Source organism: Esox lucius, chromosome 3 (assembly GCF_011004845.1).
Source record: "Esox lucius isolate fEsoLuc1 chromosome 3, fEsoLuc1.pri, whole genome shotgun sequence".
NCBI lineage: Eukaryota > Metazoa > Chordata > Actinopteri > Esociformes > Esocidae > Esox > Esox lucius.
In genome coordinates, this window is record NC_047571.1 from 24,012,171 (window position 1) to 24,039,744 (window position 27,574).

General features: G+C 42.4%; 4 protein-coding genes across 5 annotated transcripts; 1 reads left to right on the plus strand and 3 right to left on the minus strand.

The window, feature by feature from the left end:
• Positions 1–154: 154 nt before the first annotated feature.
• rab8a (RAB8A, member RAS oncogene family) lies at positions 155–16,138 on the plus strand. Of its 2 annotated transcripts, XM_010890934.4 has the most exons (8): positions 155–336; positions 1,051–1,111; positions 1,284–1,344; positions 1,441–1,518; positions 1,649–1,738; positions 2,223–2,339; positions 2,448–2,545; positions 15,559–16,138. In XM_010890934.4, the coding sequence occupies exons 1-7, from the start codon at positions 213–215 to the stop codon at positions 2,535–2,537; spliced, it is 621 nt and encodes a 206-aa protein (XP_010889236.1). In that variant the 5' UTR covers positions 155–212; the 3' UTR covers positions 2,538–2,545; positions 15,559–16,138. The 2 variants fall into 2 exon arrangements, with proteins under 2 accessions (XP_010889236.1, XP_019900890.1); XM_020045331.3 differs by lacking the exon at positions 15,559–16,138 and having other exon boundaries at positions 2,448–5,860.
• cib3 (calcium and integrin binding family member 3) lies at positions 6,672–14,507 on the minus strand. Its single transcript, XM_010890905.3, has 6 exons — positions 14,457–14,507; positions 13,928–13,962; positions 11,210–11,321; positions 9,490–9,637; positions 7,003–7,198; positions 6,672–6,812 (listed from the first exon to the last, which is right to left on the minus strand). The coding sequence occupies exons 1-6, from the start codon at positions 14,505–14,507 to the stop codon at positions 6,791–6,793; spliced, it is 564 nt and encodes a 187-aa protein (XP_010889207.1). The 3' UTR covers positions 6,672–6,790.
• A 421-nt stretch (positions 16,139–16,559) lies between the features above and the next one.
• Positions 16,560–18,872, minus strand: admp (anti-dorsalizing morphogenic protein). The gene is made up of 5 exons (XM_010891636.3): positions 18,560–18,872; positions 18,198–18,334; positions 17,927–18,049; positions 17,651–17,846; positions 16,560–16,987 (listed from the first exon to the last, which is right to left on the minus strand). The coding sequence occupies exons 1-5, from the start codon at positions 18,870–18,872 to the stop codon at positions 16,560–16,562; spliced, it is 1,197 nt and encodes a 398-aa protein (XP_010889938.1).
• Positions 18,873–20,763: 1,891 nt separating this feature from the next.
• Positions 20,764–27,379, minus strand: im:7138239 (uncharacterized protein LOC497366 homolog). Its single transcript, XM_029118926.2, has 7 exons — positions 27,120–27,379; positions 26,396–26,491; positions 24,282–24,418; positions 23,623–23,899; positions 22,961–23,142; positions 21,656–21,714; positions 20,764–21,248 (listed from the first exon to the last, which is right to left on the minus strand). Exons 1-7 carry the CDS (start codon positions 27,172–27,174, stop codon positions 21,098–21,100), a joined length of 957 nt encoding a protein of 318 aa, XP_028974759.1. The 5' UTR covers positions 27,175–27,379; the 3' UTR covers positions 20,764–21,097.
• Positions 27,380–27,574: the final 195 nt, after the last annotated feature.

Sequence of the window (27,574 nt, forward strand, 5' to 3'; positions counted from 1 at the left end):
GGCAACCTATCAAATGTTGATATTCCGTCAAGGGTGGACAAAAATTGCTATGTCGAGATATTCGAGTATCAGAAGTTTACATGAAGGAGCTCGTCTGAATGTCCTGTACCAGTAAAAACCACGCCCACTAAGATGTAAGCCGGTCGAAATGCCTTGTATGTAGAACCGCAGTGCACAGCTTTTCGCCGGGCGGGATTTCCGCAATATCAAGTATGGCGAAGACATACGATTATTTGTTTAAATTACTGTTAATCGGAGATTCCGGCGTCGGGAAAACCTGTGTGTTGTTCAGGTTCTCAGAGGATGCCTTTAATTCCACATTCATTTCCACCATAGGTAGGTTTGATTCTTACGTTATCCACAATGCCATGTTCAAAAAACGACTGATATATCGCCAACTCTCGGTGAGCTAACTAGCTAGCGTATTTAGCTACGTTATTAGCCGATTATTATTGAGTGACAGACCAGCTAGCTAGCGATGTAAATAAAGTTAACCGGCTAGCTAGCTGATTAACTTCCAGTGCGCTGAATTAGTTACAATGGCATGTTATAGCTGTAGTAGCAAAGTAGCTAGCTAAACAGGTCTACCGACTGTACTCTAAACATTTTACGTCAGGTAGCTAGCTACTGTATTAACTCAAGCTAATGCAAGAAGTAGCAAGCTAGTGACTGTTTAGAGTCCTTCCTCTGTCTGTAAGGTTGGCTTGCAGCTGAAATCGAAACTATGAAATGCTAGATAAATACAGTAGTACATAGATAACGGTAAATAGCTTGAACAACAGTGTGTGATGGTACTGGAACGTTACATTTATTTACAGTAGTTTACTATACTTGCTTTTCGCCTAGCAGTAAGCTCGCTAACTACAGTATAGTTGGAGGTGAACGAACCTCTTTAATAAGCTCGCTACCTTATTGATCTAAGTTTTACCTTTGTATTGTTGTGTGTAGGAAGTTGTAGTTGGATGTACAGTACTAGTGTGTACTTGTGTGTAATAGCAAGGTAGCATAGCTTATTTCAGACTCCATTATGTTTTCATTCCTCTTCCGTAGGCATTGACTTTAAGATTAGAACAATAGAACTAGACGGCAAGAAGATTAAGTTACAGATATGGTAAGTTGTGCTCTTTTCTTGCACTACCTTCAACCATCAGAATGTTTTTACATTTAGAAATAAGATGGTTCAACTGACAGCGTACTGCATTTAGGTTTGAAGGATATTAATGAATTCCTGTATGTACATAATTCTGCTGATTGTTGTCCTTTCCCCATGTTTGTTGTTTTAGGGACACAGCAGGACAGGAGCGTTTTCGGACAATCACAACAGCATATTACAGAGGAGCAATGGTGGATAGATGCAACTTTTTATTTCAATTAATTAACTCAAATTTGAGGATTCGGCCTTCTATTTACCTTCATGTGACATCTTTCATCTCTTTGCAGGGTATCATGCTAGTCTATGACATCACCAATGAAAAGTCCTTTGAAAACATAAAGAACTGGATAAGGAACATAGAGGAGGTATGTTTACTTACATGTATATGTTATTATATTCTTAACAAAACACACATAATGAAGGAATTTCTAATCTGTCAAAACGTCCAGCACCAACTGTGTCTTTCTATTAAACCTCTTCATCTCCCCTCCATAGCATGCATCTGCTGATGTTGAGAAGATGGTCCTTGGTAACAAATGTGATATCAATGACAAACGACAGGTCTCCAAAGACAGAGGAGAGAAGGTGAGTTCTGCTGCAATTATGTAATCAATTTATTGGCTGGTTGATGTAGAACGGGTTTCTCACATGTCTCCCTGGGCCTCCCCATACCTTTCGCATTTTAGTTTTAATTCTAAACTGGCGTCTGGGTAGTCTTGAGAGAGGTTTGGGTAATGTTGATGAAAAGCATTTTAAAACCCACGGCGCTGCATTTGGCCGCTATGGCGTCAAGATATAAATGTCTGAAATGAGAAATAATACATAGGAACCTTAGAAAAGATGGTAGTGATAACAACATTAGCCTGTTAATAGTCACTGAAGTAATTACTACTGAAGACAGATTTCCAATGGTTGATAGAAAACAAAGGTTGCCGTTTCAGAGAGCATCAGATATTGGCGCAACATTAAAAGAGTTTTACTGCTGCAACCTCTTTTGCACCATTGTAGCGTGGTCCTCTGGGGGTTAAAAACTGAGGCCTGTGTCAACATATTTCTAATTTCTCCGTAGCTGGCATTGGAGTATGGGATCAAATTCATGGAGACCAGTGCAAAGGCCAATATCAATGTGGAAAATGCATTTCTGACACTTGCTAGAGATATTAAGTCAAAGATGGACACAAAATTGGTAAGTTCAATCTCCCCGCTTTTCTCATATTCAGATTTCAAGTTGGACCTTAAAGGTGGGCCAATACAATTCTGTACATTTTATTAAAATAGAAATGTTTTGTTCCAGGAGGGCAACAGTCCCCAGGGGAGCAGCCACGGGGTGAAGATCTCTGAGCCACAGAAGAAGAGCAGCTTCTTCCGCTGCGTTCTACTGTGAGGAGCAGAGTAAGGCTTCAGCCTAAATGGCACCGTATTCCCTATAAAGTCTGCCACCTTTGACCAGGGCTTATAGGGTTCTGGTTAAAAAGAAGTTTGCACTTTGTAGGGAATAGGGGCTGTTTGGGAGGTATACCCAAGGCCTTACATACCGTCCGCCTCCCCTGGCAGGGACACATTGGGGCGCTGGCTTGCTCTACACAACTGGACTGTATTTGCTCCCAGCCGCTCATGTTTCCTCCCCTGTTCCCTTCATCCAGTCCCAATTCACTCCCTGTCTCTCCTCTTGGATCCAGCTGTCAGGTGGTTGTAAACAGTGTCCTGGGTGGTGATACTTCCGCATTGGTTGAAACTTAGAGATCTGTGAACATCAACCAGTTAGGTTCAGAGGAGATTGGTAGGGAGAGAATTGGGGAACCCCCCCCCCCCCCCCTCCGTGTCCACACCTTGGGGCATGTAAGGTGGACTACATGTCTCCCATTCATGACATTTCCTTGACTCCTGGTGTTGCTGCAGTTCTTCCAGCTAGCCTTCCAAGCGCCTGTTTCTCCTTCCATAAGTCAGACACAATCTGCAACAGGTGAAGATGCCACTAGTTTTTCTGAAGTTGCAAATGACATTACACAAGATGGGCTCACCCTGTTGTCTCACTATAATCTCCACATATAATGTTCAGTTTTTCACGCTCAGCCTCCTGGATGCACAACTGCCAAAGTTGGGAGTTGCACCTATGTCTTGTCAGAGTTGCTTGAATAGCCTGTGACGATTAGAAAAATAGTGATGTGGATGTTTAGATGCCCTTTTAGTAGTCCTCAACTCTGTAGACAGAATAACTTGATCCAGAGTCTGATTGGCTTTTCTTGCTTTGATGAATCAGAGTTGTTAAATGAATTATGAAATAGGCCTTGTAGGGATCATTATTCTTCCAGGGAATAATGATCTCTTTTGATAATTGGATTGTTATGTCTGCAAGACACATTTGGTTCAAATGTTCTTTTTTTAACTTACATTTCATGATAATCGTTCGTTGCTACATTACGTTAAACACAACCTCTATGCTAAAGACGAGGCCTCTTTCTCTTAACGATGTTAGTTCACTGTTGCTATTCAAACTCACCCACACACTTTTATAAGGTCAGGACCTGTGGCTTCATTCCAGTTATTCACAGTTTCATTGTCTACAAACGTTTATCTGTTAAAATGTTATCTAGTACATTGTTGTTAGTGAGCCAGCAAGAGACTTCCAGAGAGACAGACTGATTCTGTCTGAACTGGTGTCCCTATATAGTGAACCACTTTTCACCAGGTTTTGTCTCTGGTCTAAAGTAGTGCATGACACAGGGATTTAATACGCTGCCTTTTCGGATGCACCCTATAGCGTATTTATTTACTGCAAGAACAGCACAGCAACAACATCCATTTATGACCTCTGGTTCATCTCCAGCTATATGACGTCTCTGGTAGCACCTGGTGAACCACCCAGGCATCTCTTCATTGTCTGTCTGCCAGTACCAACCAGTTTTTGTACAGACAGACAAAGTGCAATTGATCCATTCCAATGCTATTCATTACTTGCACTTTACCAATAACCTGTGTGTTGTAGTCTGTGCCAAGTGATAGTTTTGCAACATATTTTATTTTGGTTCAATTTAATATGGAAAACTATTCTATTGGTTTGTGGTAGTGGTTGATAGATAACATGTACATTGTATTGGATCTGTTACCCAGTTTAAATGACTTCCTCTCCTATGCCACTTTTGGTTTGTGTTCTTCGCTTTAGAGCCTGTGTTCACATCAAAATATCAGTGGCACCTATGCTCTTAGTCTGGTTATGTGCAAACCTATTTGATGAATTAAGCATTTTTGATGTCTGTAAGTGCTGGTCTATGGTCAGGTCCTCTGTCTTATCCATTATGATTTAAAAAGGGAAAACCGACCTGGGTCAGCGTTGCTACTTTTATACGCTACAAATACAGGCCCTGTTATGACTGAGTAAAATAGTTCTTTTTGTTGGTTCTTCCAACAATAATTGGTTTCCGGTGTTTAAGGTTTTGTTATATGCTACTGCCCTGCCAAATTTGATTCTATTCCACATGTGACAATCTCTTGACTTGAAGTTAAGACCAGTCAACTTCAATAAGTTGCTTCACCAACTAGTTATTTTGTTCATGATGATGTTTGTGGTTGACATGCCTGTCCTTCTTTTGGTCAGAACCTTGTTTGACAGCTAGGTGACACCATATCACCCGCTGAAGCTCTTACATTAGCAAGGCAATGACCTTAGTATGCACTGAAAATTCAATTGAAAAGCTGTGAGATTTTTTTGGAAATGTAAGGAAGAGGTGCTTTGTTGATGTTCTACAGCATGAAGTCTTCTTTACCCCAGAATTCCCACTTTATTCTTTCCTGCTCTTTTACATATCTTTTTTTAAGAAAAGGGTGGAATTCCTGTGCCAGTCTGTTTTTTTAACTATCATAACCACTCTTTACCTTGTTTAGCTTGACATGGAATGGGGCTGGGTTAGGGTAACTTCAGGAAGTACACTGATATTGAAGTGTTTCTTTCCCCCCCAATCATTTTAAATGAAAAACCTTTGGGAATTGAAATAATTTAATTTACATTTCTGAATTGACTGAAATTGACCCCAACCCTGGACAGGAAGGATGTCGACATGGTAACAAACAGATCTGGGTCGAGGATGTAAAAGATAGATTCACAACAGATAGCCTGCACCTTTTTCAGTATTCACTGCTGTACCGGGGGCACCTCATAAATAATATTAACTCATACTCAGTCTAATCCTTGACATTTTAAGCTTGCCTGGTTCCAGATCTGTTTGTGCTCATTTTCCCTCATTGCCAAGCAATTGCTCAGAAATGAGTTGGCAAGCCAGCAGCAAAACACTGGCACTAAGGCTACTTTGGAGCTATGCATATGGACCTCTATTTTTCTGTATTTCTGTGATTTATTTTTTGAGAATTGTATATTTGTGAAATAGTTAGCCCACAAGTAATACATTATTTCTTTAAAACTCATCTCTCAATGGGAAATGTAATGGTACTCTTATTGAAAGAGTGTGGAGTTTTTTTGTCTTGCATTGAGCCACAATTATGACCAGTTTATAGATTTTTCTTCTATATTTGGTACTTTTGATGCAATGATGTGTTTGTGATACTGAAGGTGGATTAACAGGTGAGGTTAGCACAAAGAAACAGTTTTCTCCTTATTTGGATTGATTTAATTTTTATAACAATGTAGAAAAACAGACCTGGGTCTGTTTCGTTTTAGTCAGAATAATTTTCAAAATAAATCTAAACTCTTAATCCTGTTGTCAATTTGAGTTTTACTGGGAGAGAAATGCATTGAAATTCATTACATTTTGAAAGAACAGTTGTAAATACATCACAAAAAACATCTAATTGTACTGTACTTTTTAAAATCATATTAAAATGGATCTACGCTTTTGTAGATATCTGTACTTTTGATTGAATAAAATAAGATTCTTTAAAAAAAGTTTTTTCAAATGACTGTTACAGGTCTTACTGGAAACCAAAAGGGGGAAACAAACTACAACCAGGAGAGACTACAATGCTAAAATACAGACCACTGTATTGTTTCTTCCAAAAATGTTTCATTGGAAAGCCTTTCGCTTTGGTGTGTGCAGTAATGAATATGTCTACAGACATCAGGGGTTGTGGATAGTGACAAGGATGGGGACAATTAAGCTGTCAGCTCAACCCACAATGGAGGGGTAATGCGCCCATGACACTGATGCCTCTCTCTTCATTGCCCTTCCATGGTTCAGTGAAATGTGGCAGCAGATGTTTTGATAACGTGCTGTAACTGAGCCCCTGTAGATTAGAATACAAATCTACTGTTGACTGTCATAGCTAATGAGCCCTGTCCTGACATACCGCCAGAATAGTATGCTGCCAACAGGTCTAAAGACAGGTCAGCTGCCAAAATACTAAATTTACAGAGACACAAGCCTTCAGACTGGCCTGCATTACCATGATCGAGTGAGATCCGCACACTGCTGTGAAACACGTCATATAACTTCTCTGGGGGACATTACAAGATTCTCAGTTGGACATTCCACGCATCCTCTTAAACAAAATGTAATAGAAGTGACTGGGCCTCTGGCTGTTCTCCTGGAGGTTTTGAGGATCACACGAGGAGTATGCACTTGAGTCCATCGGATTTATTCCTGAATGTTCTTCTCATTGCCATTGATCATGTCATCTTTTTGGTCGTCATATCCTTATATGGAAAGTGCTGTGGAAATAAAGCCAACATGCACGTTGTTGAATGCAGCTCTGTAGTTGAATGCCCAGACAGCGTAAGACAAATCCTGTTATTACAAATATTCAATGGAGAATGTTCTTTCCAAGACCGGACTAAAAGTAAAGAAATACACATTGCCCCTAACTATAAAGAAACTCTGGTCCTAGAAGGCCCGACTGACCTGAGGAAGTCAGGCGCACGGACAATCATGTGCTGGAAATCCTCCAATGAGAGCCGTCCATCGTTGTCCAGGTCAGCCTCGTCGATCACCTTGTCACACACCATGCGCACCTCTTCCTCCGTCAGCTCGTTCCGCGTCAGCTTGTTCAGGGTCTTCTCCAGGTCTGACTTGCACAGGAAGTCATCGTTGTTGAAATCTGAGAGGAGGGTTAGTACTTAGTTGGATTAAAAATAATAACTAATACTGAGAAAAAATCTGATCTATATTCTCACAGTTTCTTGCAAGAAGAATGATTGCTCCTAGTGGTTGCCGTTTTGATTTGTGACGTAGAAGGGACCTTGCAACAGGTCTCTATCCCAAACAAGATGTTGGGGCTGTTGCTCTCCCTTGCAAATTAAACCTCAACATTTGACCTTTCCTGCAAATGATTCTCTGTGAACAATTCTTCCTACACACAGCTTTCCCCCTGAAATCATGTTTTTTATTATGAATGGGAGGTGCTGAGGTTGAAGTTGGAATGGGTTATCCTTTAAGTTCCCACCTCTGACACTGGGACAACCTATGACAGGCACAGCCTTGCACCTGACCGCATCGTACACACCCTAGAAGACACTCAATTGAAGTTAATTAAAATGTGGTTGGCATTGTCCAGGATAGATTTGTTGTTGACTGTGAGTGAGTGTGGGTAGGTGTGAGTGTAGTTTGGTGTGAGTGTGGGTGTAGTTTGGTGTGGGTGTAGTTTGGTGAGAGTGTGGGTAGGTGTGGGAATGGTTAGATGTGGGTAGGTGTGGGTGTAGTTTGGTGTGAGTGTGGGTAGGTGTGGGTGTAGTTTGGTGTGAGTGTGGGTAGGTGTGGGTGTAGTTTGGTGTGAGTGTGGGTAGGTGTGGGTGTAGTTTGGTGTGAGTGTGGGTAGGTGTGGGTGTAGTTTGGTGTGAGTGTGGGTAGGTGTGGGTGTAGTTTGGTGTCAGTGTGGGTAGGTGTGTGTGTAGTTTGGTGTCAGTGTGGGTAGGTGTGGGTGTAGTTTGGTGTGAGTGTGGGTAGGTGTGGGTGTAGTTTGGTGTGAGTGTGGGTAGGTGTGGGTGTAGTTTGGTGTGAGTGTGGGTAGGTGTGTGTGTAGTTTGGTGTGAGTGTGGGTAGGTGTGTGTGTAGTTTGGTGTGAGTGTGGGTAGGTGTGGGTGTAGTTTGGTGTGAGTGTGGGTAGGTGTGGGTGTAGTTTGGTGTGAGTGTGGGTAGGTGTGGGTGTAGTTTGGTGTCAGTGTGGGTAGGTGTGGGTGTAGTTTGGTGTGAGTGTGGGTAGGTGTGTGTGTAGTTTGGTGTCAGTGTGGGTAGGTGTGTGTATAGTTTGGTGTGAGTGTGGGTAGGTGTGTGTGTAGTTTGGTGTCAGTGTGGGTAGGTGTGTGTGTAGTTTGGTGTCAGTGTGGGTAGGTGTGGGTGTAGTTTGGTGTGAGTGTGGGTAGGTGTGGGTGTAGTTTGGTGTGAGTGTGGGTAGGTGTGGGTGTAGTTTGGTGTGAGTGTGGGTAGGTGTGGGTGTAGTTTGGTGTCAGTGTGGGTAGGTGTGGGTGTAGTTTGGTGTCAGTGTGGGTAGGTGTGGGTGTAGTTTGGTGTGAGTGTGGGTAGGTGTGAGTGTGGGTAGGTGTGGGAATGGTTAGATGTGGGTAGGTGTGGGTGTATGTAGGTGTGGGTGTGGTTGTGGCTTGGGATGGGTGTAGGTGTAGCTAGGTTAAAAAGGGGGCTTTGGGATGGTCGATAATAATGTTAATACTGATTGTTTACAGACAGATGGTGTCTGCTGGATCAGATGTAATATATATAACGGGCAATATATGCATGTGTGTGGATGGCGTGGGTTTGTGCCCGGAACGAGGCTCTTCACAATGTCAGTTTGTCAGTCAGGCCACAGAGATGGTTAACACCTGAATAGGAGCTGTCTTTTTCTGTGTTATCTTTCCATGGAGCTGAACTTGCCTGGTTTATCTAGTGAGGTTCAGCCGTTCATCCTGTCCAGTAACTAAGCCATTCTCAGTGTAGACTTCCTTTGTGTTTTCTTTTACAAATGAATAATTGATGAAAACTTTCCTCGACCCATGACCGTGGTCATGTCTCTGCCCCGCTGCCAGCAATTAAACATCTTCAGATGTCATTGCTGGTTAATTAGGGCGAATCTCTGGCGTCACAGACCATGCAAGGCTTTTATGTAGGCTGGTCCTGTCTGTACAGGCTTAATTAATCATTCACAACCCACTGGTCCTCCGGGGGAGGTTATTATACTGTACATCCATGGTTTACGCCCCTCCACGGTTGCCAGACAGAGACATATGCAGGTTGTGGCTCAAATTTGAATATTTATAACCATAGCCCCTAGATGTTAGCCTGCAGTTGAATCCAGATCTTAGCCCTTCTTCTATAGACCTTGTCATCAACATGTTTCTTTGTCTTTCTGTTAATGTTCTTTTCCATGATTGATAGAATTCAGCTTTACTCACTGACCGTAGATCTTAAAAGCGTAGTAGGCCTTCAGGTCTCGTGGAGCCATCTCACTCAGCACTGAGAACATATCCAGGAAGTCATCCAGAGTCATGTTTCCTTCTCCGTCCTCTGAGAAAACCTCAGCAATCCTCTGACGGAATGGGTTGTCCTGAGAAGACAGATATTTCTTAGCCAGTGGCGCTAAAGCCTTAGCAGGCTCTATGTGAAAGATGAAGACTTTGGCTAATAAGATCAGGGTCGTCTTTTTGTTGCATGAAACCGCATGTAAGGTCTTGTGGAATTATTGTATGAATATATGCTTTGTTAAGTTAGATAACAACAAAACATCAATTTTGTATCCGTTCACAGTCAAGTTCTGTCAAAGCCTGTGAGTGTAATTAGCCATTGGGCTTGTAAAAGACCTCCAGCACAAGTGGTGTCTGCGTAGGGCGCACTGCATCATCAGGGACCCCTCACATCCATGCCACAAACTGTTCGCCCTCCTCCAATCAGGCAGGCGGTACAGGTCTCTTCGTTCCCGCGCCAGCAGGCTCAGGAACGGTTTCTGTGACCCATCACTAACCACACCCACCCGCCCACCGCTTAGTACTGCCTCTCAGGGACCTTGTTACACTGCTCCTTTTGTACTACTGGACTCTGACACTGCCTTGCAGAGTCTGATAGGTTTTCATTTGTACATTTCTACCTCTGGAACCTCATTGCTGCTATCCCTGCATTTCAGTTGCACATGCTACCTCACACCTTCAATTTGACTGACTACATCTAGAATTGCTATTGTACTTGCTTTTTCAGTTGTTACATGTACATGTCTACCACAGGGACTTCATTGCCGCTATCCGTGCATTATAGTTGCCCATACTACCTTACACCTCCATTGCTCGATTGTACATTCAGAATTGCAATTTGTACTTGCATTTGCTTCATCGCACAACCATTCATTGTCCACTTGTACATACATTCTACCTAATACTTGTACATACAATCTACCTAATACTTGTACATACATTCTACCTAATACTTGTACATACATTCTACCTAATACTTGTACATACAGTATAGCTAATACTTGTACATACAGTATAGCTAATACTTGTATATACATTCTACCTAATACTTGTACATACATTCTACCTAATACTTGTACATACATTCTACCTAATACTTGTACATACATTCTACCTAATACTTGTACATTTTCTGCCCTCCCCCGATTTGCCTTCATTGCCCATCTATACATTCCACTTGTAACACGTAATGGCTTCTCACAGCCTTGACATTTGATTGGGGCGCAAACACAAGATTTTAGGCTGCTAAGTTAAAGCTGCTGAATTAACATGACAGAGCTCACGCAGGTTATCAGGTCTCATTTGTCATGCAAGCCCAATTCAAGCAGCAACCTCCACCACACAACCATAGGAACGAGGCCAGTGAGACAGGAGCAATTGCACAGGGCTTTAGCAGGAATTATTTCCCTTCCTCTGGAGTTCCACAGCTAAAGGTCAGAGGGCACTGGTATCACTAGTGGATATCATTATGAAGGAGTTTGTGTTAAGAGGTGCATAATGGAGCCAACAGCACCAGGTGTATGGGCCTTTTAGAAGTTTAATGGAGTCAGGTAACACAGCCACTCAGCGACTACTGTCAATTAGTTATGTATTAATAATGGATAAACACATTGTCATATCAGCTGATGTGTGTACAGGTACGGGATGGGGTGAACCTTCAGTTCTGGCATGCTGCCGATCAGCTCGTATGGCAGCCTCACATCTGGCTGGCCCGTGTAGTCAAGTGGAACGAGCTGTGGTGCCAAGTCACGATAACGGTAGAATAATCTAGAAAGGGGAAAGAAAGTTGAAGATGGATGATTACATGAAAACTCAAATTTCAGTCAAACCTTGTTACGTCAGTGTTATTTTATGAAATCAGCTATCAATATCAGATAAATGGTCAGTGCGCAAAAACAATGTATGGATTGTAAAACATTTAAAAAAAAAAAGCTTGGTGGCTTTAAATGTTTCACTGTCACAGGATGCCGTCTTGGCCACAAGTCAGTTTGTGAAAATCTCTACCCTGCTAGATCTGCCCATGTCAACTGTTAGTGCTATAATTGTGAAGTGGAACTGTCTAGGAGCAACAACAGCCCAGCCACCAAGTGGTAGGCCAAGCAAACTGACAGAGCGGGGCATCCAAATGCTAAGGTGAATAACAGGTAAAAATCACCTATCATCTGTTGCGTCACTCACCACAGAGTTCCAAACTGCCTCTGGAAGCAACTCCTCATAAGAATTGTGTGTCGGGAAGCTTCACAAAATGGATTTCCATGGCTGAGCAGCTGTACACAAGCCTCACATCAACATACGCAATGGTCTGCATTGGCTGGAGTGGTGTAAAGCACACCACCACTGGACTCTGGAGCAGTGGAACGGTGTTCTCTGGAGTGATGAATCACACCACTTCAGTCTTATTGACGAATCTGGTTCTGGCGGATGCCAGGAGAAATCTACCGACCGGAATGCGTAGTGCCTACTGTAAAGTTTGGTGGAGGAGGGATAATGATCTGGGGCTGTGTTTCAGGGTTTGGGCTAGGCCCCTTAGTTCCAGAGGTGGGTCATCTTAACACTATAGGATACAAAGACATTGACAATTGTGTGCTTCCAACTTTGTGGCAACAGTTTGGGGATGGCTCTTTTGTGTCCCAGCATAACTGTGCCCCTGTACAAAAAGTGGGGTCTATAAAGACATGATCCAGCAAGTTTGGTGTGAAGAACTCTAGTGGCCTGCACAGAGCCCTAACCTCAACCCCATTGAACACCTTTGGGATGAATTGGAACTTCGATTGCGAGCCAGGCCTTCTCATCCTACATCAGTGCCTGACCTCACAAATACTGTTTTGGCTGAATGGATACCAATTCCCATAGAGTCACTCCAAAGTCTTGTGGAAAGCCTTCCCCGAAAAGTGGCGGCTTTTATAGCTGCAAAGCGGAGGCCAAATCCATATTAATGCCCATGGTTTTGGAATGGGATGTCCAACAAGCTCATGTAGGTATGATGGTCCGGTCCATATACTATTTGGCCATATAGAGTACCTACTCTCCTGCTTGCTGGATTCCAAAACGAATTACACTTCACTGCAAGCCAGCAATGAGGTCGATTCAATTGTTAAAGGCAACCAGCTGTCATTTCATTGAGTGTTTATTCAACAAAACATTTAAGTGGATTTAAACATAAACACTTTCGTAAGGCAAACCACTACAACAACAGGATTGTGTGTTTGGTCATCGAATCCAAAAGTGTCACTTCTGATTTCTCTTGGGAGATGCCTCTCTTTCCTTATGAGGTGACTTGAATATTGTACGTTTTGTTTCAGGACCAGGGTTTTATTTACCTCCCAGCAGCATGTGAACAGTTTTTAATCCTAAGCATCTGCTTCCTCTTTATAAGTGGTGACTGACATTTAAACAGCTTTTTGCTGTAACCTACTGTTTTTGCACCCCCATTTATTTACCAGCCAATTATTGTTTCACTTATTTTCTAGCTGTTCTGTATACATTTTTCAGATTTTTTTAATTATTTGTAATTTTAGAACTATGCTCCCACAATGCCCACAATTTTTGTTGCACAAACTTAGGCACATTTGTTATGCATGTCCATGGTTTCCCTGGCAAGTAGAATCTGATTACCAACCATTCTACTGGGCCTAACGACAGTACTCGGTCAGAAACACAGCGCATGCAAAATGTCTTTGCCAACTGCTTCAATACAAGCTATGCATATTACCAGAACATAGAGTACTTCATATTTCTAAGGCATTTTTGTACGCTGCAATTTAAATGATACATTGAAATAGCAGGAAGTAGAATAAGTTGTCTGATGAGCCTTTCATCTGTGTGCCTGTCAATTCTAAATAGCTGAGACGCGTCAGGTAACATTGTTTTCATTGTGTTTTTCATTCCTCCTGTGGAGTATAATGAAGGCAGTTTATTTGATTATCAACAAGAAATTCTTCTTCATTGTCTGTTTCATTAAGAAAGCTCAACTCTTTTTGTTTTTCTTGGTTGAGTGAAGTTAGCTGATTTCTAGAACATGCTTTGTAGTACATCTCCCTGGCGGGACTCCTGGAATAATTCCATGGAAAGATCAGCAGATCACAGGATCAAACATTACTGATGTTGTATCCAAATAAAGATTGTGTGGAATTTAGTGTGAAAACAAAAATCTTTGTTCCCCTCAACTTCCAAAACACCAGATGTGCTAGTTCAGTTATAATGTGTGTGTGCGATAACTTACAGAGGTTATTATTATAGATGAAGGTTCAATGATGCAGAACAGGAGTAAACATTTGGGTTGAGTTGCACATTCTATCAGGGCTTAGATACACTCAGCAGTTTAACTTTGAAAATAGGAAACTTGAACAACTGAACACAAGCGCTTCGCTCACCTTAGGATTTCTTTACGCGTGAAGAACGTGCAGTCCTGTGAATGCAACCACAGGTGAATTAGTTACAATACTAAATTATTTCGGAAATTTTTTAGAGGGCTCAACATATTGGTCGGTTTTGGTTCTAATTTCCCATCTGATTCTAGGGAGGATGGGAATGAGACCGAACATAGTGATTTAACACTGAGATAAAGCTGCTGTAGTTGCCTTACTAACACCTGCTTTGGTTTGTATGAACACCACCATACGGCTGTGTTTCATGGCATCACGTTAAGCCCCTGGCCACATGTACTGTGTCTATTTTCTCAGCGGGCAAAGACAAACAAAAGTGTCCAAACTTGTGTTGCCTACGCACACACTCGGCCCCATTCACTATAGCAGACCAGACAACACGCCACAAGGAGGGGTTAAATAAATGCACTGATACACACACACGCACCACCACACACACAGACACATACACACACAGACACATATACACACGGACACACACACACACACACACACACACACCACCACACACACCGACCTGATACGCATCAAGCTGCTGTGCGGTGAATATTGTCTGTTTATTCCCCATTTCTCAGAGCGGTACCCTGGAGCGTCTGTGCCATGGCATGTTTCAGAACGAAGGCAGGCCTATGGGGTGGTGGACTGTGGATGTGTCAGATATGAAATGCCTGCATGGGAACAAAAGCAGGCCAGGTTGCCAGGTTGGATCGGGTGTCCCCGGCCACCGAGCCCTTCGGTTCCCTTTATAATAGCAGCATTTCATCGTTTCCACCCATCTGAATGGCAGCCCCTTTGACAGTAGATAATAAGGGCTGTCTTCCAGCATGGTCACAGAGTGGTATCAGTCCTTGGTGCTGCTCTGTGGCTGACTGACACCTCACCTCACACTCAGGTTACAGTGGGGAACTCCCAAATGGCAACCTTTTCCCCCTACAGTGTACTCCTTTAGACCAGAGTCCATAAGGTGTCGTCTAGGGCTCTTCTCACAAGTAGTGCTATTTGGGACAATGTCACGACACTTTTGTTTTTCTTTCGGAATTTGATATCTTTGTTTTCTGTTGTTTCTGTTATGTTGTTATTTTTGTAATGTTCACCTAAATATGACGATTGACACAGCCAATGCGTTGATTTATGGTATCCCTTTCAACACACCGTGGGTGAACTCTGGCATACAGCTGGTCATTCGCCAGCTTTCTAGTGTTAAGGGGTGACGTGGCACATACTGGTCCTGGTATAATACTTTTATTGTATTTGTCTTTGGAACCTACTACTTTATCCAACCCAGGAATATACTGCAACCCGAAAAACCCTGGAATACTTATAGTCTCCCTAATGGAATTCAAACTATTCAGGGATATAAATGATCGGTATTAGCATAACTGTAAACACTGTAATATAATATAACATAATGTGAGCACTGTAAATGGTCTCAGAAACGTATCTCTTTTATTAATGCATTAAGTGCTCCTTATCGGTTTTGGCATTCACTGAACTGTGGTGAGGGATATTATTCTATATTATATTGTATATGTGGTCTACATATATATATATGTTTTATAATACCTTTTCTCATCATCTACTACATGTTGTCCACCATCATCCTGGTGGCATGTACCCAGTCAGGAAAATGCACCAGGACCGCTACAGCACCTCCTGATGGAAATGATGAGATGGCGCAGACTCTAAACACCACCAAGGACCACCTGTTACCCATCCATCCTTTCCCCCATCCATCCATTTATCCAGGTGCTGAAAGTGCATTGAGAACTATGGGCGGAAGTGACTGAAACCAGGCAAGAAAACGTAGTTACATAATGTCACACATGCACCCAATGTGTTTCCTGGTCCGTTAAACCTCAAGGAATTAGTTGAAGTCATCTTTTTTTACTCCTACTTCCTGTTAACAGCATCACCGCTTCTCCAGCCAGTGTCAGAGTAGCAGGGACCCATCAGGTCACCATGGTGATCGTACTGACGTCTGTCTGTCTGCCTGCTGAAGACATAACTGTCTGTCTGTCCTCATCAAATGTGGACAGACAGACATGTTGACCGGCGGATTAAATGTTTGTTACATTTTCACTGGTGCCCTTTTTGTTGTCAAATTCAATATGACCTTGTGATTCAACCAACATGATGTTTTAATTAAAAAACTTGAAGGATTCCGCTCAACTGCATGAGACAAATATAAACGTGTGGGGAAAAACAGCAGTTTGTAGTGTCAGAAATTAAAACTCAACAAAAGTAAATCTTTTTTTTGCAATTTATTAAATCTTTATAATAGTATAATACCATCAGCAACCATATAATATACACATTTACATCTGTCACAGGAAATGAAGTCATGCCCTGTCATATATTATAATTTATACCTATATACATATATTACAATGCCATGTACAGACTGTCCAGAATGCTTTGTTCTCCTAATTTACAGGTTAGCGAGTTTGCACAATTATTTCCTTTACTCTGTGAATTTGGACTGACTCAGTTTCAGTTGTACAGTCCTGCACTTGTAGCAGTCAGCCCTGCAGAAACAGCAGAAATAACATTGTTCCCTGCTGAAAACGAGGCCAGCACTGCCCCATCAGCCATCCCGGTTCAACAGTTACCCCCACCTGGGTCAGTGACAGCCACAGCTTCCAGCGACCATGTCGTCGTACTGCTTTAGCACCACATTCTCGTCATCGTCAAAGTAGAGGAGGTTGATGGAGAAGAGCTTGTCAGGAACACAGCAGGGCGTCTCAATGCCCTTAGTGAGCTTCAGGGCATTGATGATGGACTGGACGGTGGCATGGTTAGTGGGCCTCATGTTCTGGCCCAGGGGGAAGGGACAGGAGCCCTTACAGTGGTAGGCATTATAGCCGCGGGGTGACACGATCCACCCGGACCAGCCGATCTCCTCGAAGTCCACATAGAGGGGCAGGCGCTGGCACGGCATCTTATCACTGTCCTCCTCGTGGTCCAGGGAACGAACGCTGCGGTTGGGGACCGGGACGTTGGGCAGGGCAGGGATGCTGGGTGGCACCGGGGTGGCACCGGGGTTGGGATCTAGAAGAGATGGAGGGAGGTGGTTAGGAAAATGGAGGTAGGTGGTTAGGGAGATGGAGGGAGGTGGTTAGGGAGACGGAGGGAGGTGGTTAGGGAGACGGAGGGAGGTGGTTAGGGAGACGGAGGGAGGTGGTTAGGGAGACGGAGGGAGGTGGTTAGGGAGGTGGAGGGAGGTGTTTAGGGACATCTGGGGCCGACTCAGTTAAATACACCATGATGAGTTTCAGTTACAAGTTATCATAAAGACAGTAAAATAATGTAATTACAGATGAGAGCAATGTCAGATAGAAAATGTAAACTGCACTGAGAAAGATATTATATTACTGAAGCAGTTATATTACTGAAGCAGTTATATTACCAAAGCTGTTATATTACTGAAGTTGTCATATTGCTAAAGCAGTTATATTGCTAAAGCAGTTATATTACTAAAGCAGTTATATTACTGAAGTTGTCATATTGCTAAAGCAGTTATACTGCTAAAGCAGTTATATTACTGAAGTTGTCATATTGCTAAAGCAGTTATATTACTAAAGCAGTTATATTGCTAAAGCTGTCATATTGCTAAAGCAGTTATATTACTTAAGCAGTTATACTACTAAAGCAGTTATATTTCTAAAGCAGTTATATTACTTAAGCAGTCACTGAATTGGGCTTAAAATCCACCTCTAATTGTGTTCTCCAATGCGGCGGCCCGTCGTCCATCGTCAGTGAACAGCACCAGCATAGGCTGCTTGCTTTGGTGGTGGTTCCTCCCTGACGCGAAACGTACCACCTTCTGGTCCATCTGGCTTCCTGCCAGGGTCCTCATCGTCACCAGCAGAACCAGGTTATTGCCATCGTCAACCATCCAGGAACGGACCTTTACAGGGTGAGGGTTGTGGTGGTTAGGAATGGGTGGGCGAGCGTGCTAGCAAGTGAGCGAGAGAGCTAAATACTTACAGCTTGTGTTATGGTAAAAACCTCCCAGCCAGTGGAATGGACTGGGATCAGTCTAGACGAAAGAAGCTTTTTCCCCTGAGTTACATTCATTTTGCTGGTATCCATGAGCTGATAGACACTGACCTGTATGTGGAAATAATGGATTCACAGTTAGCATATATTTTGAGGATACAGGGTTCAGATGAGTCTGTATTTTGGCTTATGTAAGGACTGTTCTTATCTGTCCAAATAATGAATGTCTGCTAAAAGCAAAAGGAGTCAAGTAACTTACCTGACAGAAGTGATGCCGGTTGAATTTTGTTGAGGACTGGGGTCGCAATTTGAAAAAATGTAGCTCAGCTGTTAAAACCTTTTCATTCCTGGACACCGACGACAAGTTGAATAGGAACTCCACCTGCTCACTGTGCACTGTATGGGAAAATGTTTTTTTTGTCAACACCAGAACGCAGAAAACGTTCTCTGTGCCTACTACCAGAGCCTAGACTCTGTGTGTAGAATCTGCATCAAATATACATAATTTTAACCACTGAATAAAGTAAATTATACACAGTGGCAGGTGTAACATTCTAAAATATAGGTATAGCATAAATTATCTATCGGAAATGTACAATAATAAAGAGATTAAACTCGTACATTTGTCGAAGAAACTGCGAACGGTATTCCCTTCCAGAAGGTACGGATCCTTCGTAACGCCGTCCACATCTGCGACAGTGTTGTAAAGGTCGAGCATGTACTGAGGTGGATGTTTGTCGCCCCGGAGGAGAGGTGGGTCCTCCATACCAAAAACTTCCAGGAGCCTCTTGATAGCGGCTGAACGGACTTCTTCAGATTCGTTTTCAAATGAAAAGTGTGTTTCCAAATGGTTTAGGGGTGGCCTTGCAGTAACCATGCCCAATAACGTGGCAATGATTATGCCAACAGGTACCATCTCAGAGTGGTGATGCATGGTTCTTGTGGGTTCTTGGAAAATCCGTGTCTCGTCCTCCAGCTGTCGAAGTCTGAAGAGAGCTTTGGAAGCCCCAGGTTTTATATCAAATCCTCAAGCATTGGTTGGGGACACCAGCCATAAAAGATGCTATTTAGTCGCAAATGTAAATCAACAATCAGCGAATGTAAAGGAAGCATAATGGTGGTGTTAACAAGGTGCGAACACGATTGTAGATTTCATTCAAACGGTCCTCTCGTCTGGCGAGGAAAAACGCAAATAAAGTAAACATTTCTTATGAAAAATAACTCATTACTTTAGAAGAATAACGGTGAGTTGGGATAAGAAACACAAATAGGGCCTATAGAATGTGTTCAAATGAATACGTCTCAAAACGTATGTTGAACAAAAGGCCCGAACATGATGAAACCTCACTATATAACGCACAGCGGAGGAAGTTTGCTAACCGTAGGAGGTTAACCGCCACAAAATGGATCCATTAATTTAGACAAATGGGGATAATGTCTTACTGCGACGATAATTACTTCTATACACATAAAGAAAAGGGCTTCTATTTGGTGGTTTACACTTCGTTTCCATTTTAATCCGTCTTGACACCTGGTCAAACACAACACCAGCTATTTTGACTTACCTAAATGAAGGCCTACAATCAATTAACCCATCTCTAAATATGTTGATTCAAGATGTATTCGTATGGAGAAATGCAGGCTGATAAGTTTAAAATTAAGGGGAAACATTACAGTATGCTATTTTAGCTCCAATGTGTAATTATGGATTTATATCATAAGTAACCCCCTAAAAAATCTTGAATTCACTTTTTCGTTTTCCACCTTCAGTAATTTAAAACTATTTTAATTGTACCGCATTCTATGCATGGGTGATTTTTTTGGAAATAAATCTAAGCAACAGACAAATTTCGTAACAAGATATGATGGTGATCTAATTAAATCAGATGTTGCAATTTTATTTTGATCGATCATTAAGCCTTTTTGTTCCTAATAATTGCACAAAATCCGGGCTTGACTTGGTATAAGTGCAGGAACTGACAAATCGCACATTACTCTATGTTCATCAAAATGTGTTGGATTTTACCAGAACGCCGTTCCGGACCAAGTTAAGCACTGCACAAAACGTATTTTATTTACCAAATGTAGAGACATTCAAAGCCCTGTAAGATTAACACTTTATAAAATAGCTTGCAGTCTCCACTGGAGTTAGCAAGTAGTAAAGTAACCTTAAAGACACATGTTATTTATTTTTTCACTACACATGACACTTAATCGTTAATGTCATAAAATCTCTTCAAAGAACTAAGGCCACAAGTAGAGCCGATTTTACGAACTCAAATTGTTGTTTTACACGTATATATGAAAACGCGCTTCAACCCTATATTTACACACGTGTGCACCTCAAAGATTTATTTTCTATAGAATATTCCCCTCGGGTCACCATTCTAGTCTATCAAATGAATGTTCTTTCTATTCTTTTGGAGGTATAAAATGTTTGTTTTGCTAGTCCTCTTCATTGTAATCTAAAAACCTTTTTTTTACTCTGAGATGAAACTCAGAAACTTGACCAGTCATGGGTCGAGATATTTTGTTTTTCTATAATAGCATTTCTGTGACATGCATCTAAGAAAACATTTATATGCATTATAATGACACTAACTGAACATTAACATCAAAAGTTATTTACACAGGCACAGAATTATTTTACACAGGGGCCAAACGCATATTCGCTAATGTATTTGACATTCGTTGGGAATAAAATCAGAGTTTGGGTCAGTAATTAACTGATTTGATCCCTGATAGACAGTTGATTCATTCTTTTGAATATATTTTATTTACACAATTAATTTATACATATAATACATATAATACAATATCTCCAGCAACTTGTTGCATTGTGATCATTAGCCATATGATGTGGACAAACTAAGTATAGGACTGGCATCAATAACAGGAAAGAGTTGAAGACAACATACAAAATAAACCTCTAGGCCCCAAATCCTTGGGCACCTTAATGCTGCATTTAGGCAAATGGCAAAAATCATGAATTGCTTTTTACCAATCAAGATCACTGACATTTATTTTACTTCTGAGGGGTTGGGCACTGTAGCAGTTGTTTCTGAATCTGACTGGACAGAAGACTCTCATTTCAGGGGATTCCTGTTGTTGTTGTTGTTGTTTTGTGCTCCACTAGAGGGCATCATGCTGAGGACTGGTTCAGGACTGACACAGACAGGAGGAGATGGAGAGGACAGTGCGGATCTGGCCGTGCTGGTTGAGGAATATGTGGCTGTCGTAGCCCTGAGGGAGACAAGAGTTGGTAGGTCTCTCTGCCCATAGATGGCACGCTTCGGAATCTGAGGGGCTCCTGCAATACAGACCGCAACAAAGACAAGCTGTAAAGAGCTATACGCTCGTTGTAGCATGAAACTATGCACTCAACAGTGTAAGTGGTTTTGGATAAGGGTGTCTGCTATATAATGGATCTGTTAAGAAAAAACAGATAAGCAAAATAAACCTTTCTTTGGAATACTTGCTTTCGTGTGTTAAAATATAAACCTATCCCTAAGATAATCACTGAAAACACAAATTCCAAAGTGAAAATGGAGAATACTGAGGACAGTTGTGAGCAATATAAATCAGAAACCAAACAAGACGTAATTTAACAACAACAGGTTTATAGCTTTATAGGGTGTGAGAGCTAACAGGCAGTTGTTAGGAGAGGTCCAGTAGAAGTTGGGGAGGAGGTCTTCATTGAGGCATGTTCTAGCTTACCTGAGAAGACAGCGGTTTCCTGTGGTGCAGCCGCCGAGACATCTGCCTACGTCTATTTCCTGTTGGGACATTAACAACACAGAGACAAGGCCATCAGCCATCAGCTCACCGCAGGCTGAGAACACCAGCCAGCCCACCCACTCACCAGTAGATGGAGGGGGGATAGGGCCACAACTTAGCATGCGAAGTGCTTTGATTCGACACCTGCAAGGACCATTTGTGTTTGGTCTCTTCACACCTTCAGTGAGAGGGGGTGTCAGACATCTATGAGAATTTGATTAGTCAAGATAGCATGTTTTGTCTTCTCTGCTTTTTATCTACGTTAAAACGTTATTGCTTAAAGCTAAATACAATTGCCTTAAATATTACAACAGTTTACTTAACAGTTGAGGTAAACCCCCTTATACACCCTTACCTGTGTGTATCTTTAATTTCCCCCTACACACCCATGAAAAGTGTTTTATATCCGCACTATATAAAAGCACACTCTGTGCATACTATGGCGTCGCTCCACTTAAATTGTACAGAATATTCTAGTGTAACCCATTGGGGAGATTCAACCCTTTGATCTCCCAGCCAAAGACACTCACACAGATACAGCCAGTATGCAACATATTTCCAGTGTGTGGACAGTCACAGACATGTCCATTAACAGTGCAGTACACAACCCATAACCCCACATCCTGAAGCAATTATCACCTGCCGTATCTGTCTCTCTGCGCGGTGCCAACCAGTGGGGAGTGGATTGGATGTGCGGAGGTTAATGTTTCGCGCTGGGCCAATTAGCTTCGAAGTCAAGAAGTGTCTGACACATGAAGATTACTTTTAAGTGTTTCTGACAAAGATGGAATCGCCCACTTCCTAAATGTTCTGATTAAACATTTGACCAGTGTGAAGTCTTCAGCTGAGTAGGAATGCTAATTTAGGATCAGTTCTGCCTTTTGAATCCTAATTAATATTATATGGACAAATGCTAGATCAGCACTCGGACTCTGGATACAGACCTAGGTCCCCAGTAATGGAATTACTGGATATAATCTAAAAGGCAAAACTGGGGTAAACTCTTGTTGGCCAGGCATGCATTGCTGGCAGTTTAAAAATGTCCATATAGTTTCTATATAGAATGAATGCAAAAAACAAGTAAAACAAATATAATATGCTACTGCAAGCTTTCTTTTAGCTATTTTATTTTAACATAATATTAAAAAGATAAATTATGCATTGCTAGAGTGTAGCGTCTTGAGTTTTGACAGAGCAGGGGCTATGTGACTTTTAAAATCATTGGATACTGAAATGTCTGCTCACCTTGAGTTTTTCCTCTTTCACTCCATCAGCATGGTAGACTACCTCATAGTAATACTCCACATAGGGAACTCTGTAGCAGCTCTCCTTTAGCTCACAAGCCTGCACCGTCTGAATCAGGTCTACCTTGTTAGGTGTCTTCACCAAGGCAGAGTCAAATTTAGTGGGCACACAGGAGAACCCATCTAAGACACAAATTATAATGAAATATTATTAGGGTTACTTTCATTTGGAACATGCTTATGAACCATGACAATTGTTCAGTATGCTCTGTGTCCATTAACTGTCTCCTTCTAAAGAGGTTTCTTACTCAAAAGCTCTTGTCTGTCACAGGCCCTGTAATAGGCCTTTCTGATTAGGATCCCACTGAATTATCAATGGCACTTTTTCCATTAAGAACTTTTCATATTTGAGTTTGCCTTTACAGCAATTAAAGTTATGACAAGAATTATACCATGTATTACATCAATGACGAAAAAGGGTTAACATTTTCCCCTTGGACAGTCATTTGTTATTAGGTTCAGGAAAACATAGGCCGATATAACAGTGGTAATGGAGATGAACTAAAATAAAACATCTTCCTGGGCTTAATCCTATGCCATACCCGGCTAACATTTATAAACACATTCATAATTTTTGTAATTCGAAAAGACATTCTTACACACCTGGAGAACTTTGCAAACTCGCACAGCTTCCCACATCGATGACGTTCTCATATGGTGTCTCGAAGAAGTAGGTTTTGAGAGCGGGAACACGGACACATTGGGTGAGTTTGTTTTCACATTGGCAATCGTCTATGACCTCCACCTCGCGGGGACCCTCGAACAGCAGCACACGCTCAACCCTCATGCCGGTCGGTGCACAGTTATGGTTCACCCCGCAGGACGGAGCTTGACCAGAACGCTCGTTATTTGCTGCAGTGGCAGGTTCACGCACCCTCACCTATTAAATAGGTAAAAATAGAAGACATGCCAAGACATGTTTTTTTTCAACATTATAGGACCAATCACTTTAGATTTAAACCCACAAACTGAGTATTTATTTTGTTACATTTTAGTTATTCGCAGTCTGTTATCCTGAGCGACGTACAATACCAGTTGGCAAAATTATTCCAGGTAGTTCATACTTCTTCCCCTAACATTGCAATAATAATAATAATCATATATAATTAACGCAGGTTTTTTGTTTTTTTCGAATGTAGAGTTTTTTTATTTATCCCATTCTCCAATAAGGATGCCTAATAGAATTCCTTAGAATTCCTATATTCATTACAACCCGGAGCTTTAGCGCCCTTCTGTGGTCAATGGGGCAACGGCTGACTTACCTTTTTGCTCCGGAGGTATTCCAACATGGAGGAGTGTTTGGAATATAGTCCAGCCTCAGATGATGTCCTGCTTGGTACCACCCCACAATGCGTTCTGCACAGGCCCACATCCACACTCACAGGACTACCAGCAATGTCTGAGGACATAGGGTGAACAATCTCAATAATACACATTAAATCAATGCAAGTGATCAACGCTACTCCAATGAGCAGAACATCTCTATGGAGGCATGTATCTTGTGCAGGTTTACATTAATATACTGTACATTGTTTACAATGATCAAACCCCATAAGTAATCCAAGAAAAGGTTGTTGAATAAGTCTATTATACAAAACTGTAGGAGTATTAGAAGATTTTGTGTGTTCTTCCGTATTTCCAAGGGAAGCCTTGGCTCCCTTACATATGATGTTATAGCAGCATGGTTACAGATAAAGTGCCTGTCCACAGCAGTGTGTATGGGGAATGGGACATTACCTGTCCACAGCAGTGTGTATGGGGAATGGGACATTATCTGTCCACAACAGTGTGTATGGGGAATGGGACATTATCTGTCCCCAGCAGTGTGTATGGGGAATGGGACATTGCCTGTCCACAGCAGTGTGTATGGGGAATGGGACGTTATCTGTCCCCAGCAGTGTGTATGGGGAATGGGACATTACCTGTCCACAGCAGTGTGTATGGGGAATGGGACATTACCTGTCCCCAGCAGTGTGTATGGGGAATGGGACATTACCTGTCCCCAGCAGTGTGTATGGGGAATGGGACATTACCTGTCCACAGCAGTGTGTATGGGGAATGGGACATTACCTGTCCACAGCAGTGTGTATGGGGAATGGGACATTACCTGTCCAAAGCAGTGTCTATGGGGAATGGGACATTACCTTTCCAAAGCAGTGTCTATGGGGAATGGGACATTACCTGTCCAAAGCAGTGTGTATGGGGGATGGGACATTACCTTTCCAAAGCAGTGTCTATGGGGAATGGGACATTACCTGTCCAAAGCAGTGTGTATGGGGGATGGGACATTACCTTTCCAAAGCAGTGTCTATGGGGAATGGGACATTACCTGTCCAAAGCAGTGTGTATGGGGAATGGGACATTACCTGTCCAAAGCAGTGTATATGGGGAATGGGACATTACCTGTCCAAAGCAGTGTGTATGGGGAATGGGACATTACCTGTCTAAAGCAGTGTATATGGGAAATGGGACATTACCTGTCCAAAGCAGTGTGTATGGGGAATGCGACATTACCTGTCCAAAGCAGTGTGTATGAGGAATGGGACATTACCTGTCTAAAGCAGTGTGTATGAGGAATGGGACATTACCTGTCTAAAGCAGTGTGTATGAGGAATGGGACATTACCTGTCTAAAGCAGTGTGTATGGGGAATGGGACATTACCTGTCTAAAGCAGTGTGTATGGGGAATGGGACATTGTCTGTCCACAGCAGTGTGTATGGGGAATGGGACATTACCTGTCCAAAGCAGTGTGTATGGGGAATGGGACATTACCTGTCTAAAGCAGTGTGTATGAGGAATGGGACAGTGCCTGTCTAAAGCAGTGTGTATGGGGAATGGGACAGTGCCTGTCTAAAGCAGTGTGTATGAGGAATGGGACATTACCTGTCTAAAGCAGTGTGTATGGGGAATGGGACATTACCTGTCCAAAGCAGTGTGTATGAGGAATGGGACATTACCTGTCTAAAGCAGTGTGTATGGGGAATGGGACATTACCTGTCCAAAGCAGTGTGTATGGGGAATGGGACATTACCTGTCTAAAGCAGTGTGTATGGGGAATGGGACATTACCTGTCTAAAGCAGTGTGTATGAGGAATGGGACATTACCTGTCTAAAGCAGTGTGTATGGGGAATGGGACATTACCTGTCCCCAGCAGTGTGTATGGGGAATGGGACATTACCTGTCTAAAGCAGTGTGTATGAGGAATGGGACATTACCTGTCCCCAGCAGTGTGTATGGGGAATGGGACATTACCTGTCTAAAGCAGTGTGTATGAGGAATGGGACATTACCTGTCCAAAGCAGTGTGTATGGGGAATGGGACATTACCTGTCTAAAGCAGTGTGTATGGGGAATGGGACAGTGCCATTATTTTACCTTGGCCGATGTAAACAAAGTGAGTCTGTCTTCTGCAGCAGGCTCTTAGGGCGAACAAGTTCCTGTGCTCCGCATGTTTGTTCAGCACAGCCGCCACTGAAGAACATAAACACACGTCAACACCTTGTTCAGCTGTCCACAGTGACAGCAGCATTCCTGACCTGTCAGAGCTCCGAGCTCTTGGAAGTCATAATATTGCCTCAAGGTAGGAGTGCTGCTCAGAGATCAGGCCCACTTTGTACAATGAATTTAATCCGAAAGGCAAAACTGATCTGAGGTCAGCACTCTAAGATTCAGGCTTAGAGTACTGTTTCCAAGGCACTACCAGATGATATAACCGAAGTAGAGTATGTTCACATCATGTATATATAGATAGTTATACATTGATTTTGGTAATTTTAACTGCTGCGAAATAAATGTCTTTACCAATACCAAACACAATTTGAATGTTCTCTGCAAATCACATCATAGACACTCTAATTACAGGTTGTCACACACTACATTACATCATGTGACACAACAGCAAAACTGCCAGCGCCAGACTCAGACGCACATCATCACGTCACATAGTCTTTCTGTTCTCACTGTCCCGGGGCCTTTGTTCTCCGGTTTATCAAAGGGGATTATAAAGTATCACTGCTGACCTAAGTCACATCAGTAGGTAACCGTCCAGCGTACGTCACCGAGCCAAACAGAGAGAGGAAAAACAATAATTTGTACTCACAGGATAAGTTCAGGGCCAGCAGAACGAGCAGCAGGCATGGCTGCAGTAAATCCATGGTAAATACTCTGTGTGCTTCCTTATGGTTCCTCCTCACAGCACAGCTGCCCGGATGGCTAGTTCCTCACGAGTGACCTGTTGGTCTCCACACCCTCTCATATTTATACGGGATCAGCCTTTGGTCACAAATGTCTCCACCAGCACAAGGAACGTCTCTGCTAGTGGTGTGGAGCCAAAAAAAAAAGAAGGGTAAACTAATCAAATTTCCATGCTGAAATGCCCACGGTGGGATGGGGCCGAGCAGGCGGGGGTCTCCGTCCACATCAAAGGCATGATCCCCAAAGTATGGAGCCTTCTTTTCATCTCAGCGGGCTGGCCAGAATGGCCGTTGTGTATAATCCGTGGGATCCCATTGGGGGAGTGTGTTCATCCACAGCTTAATTAAGCTTTGAGCCATT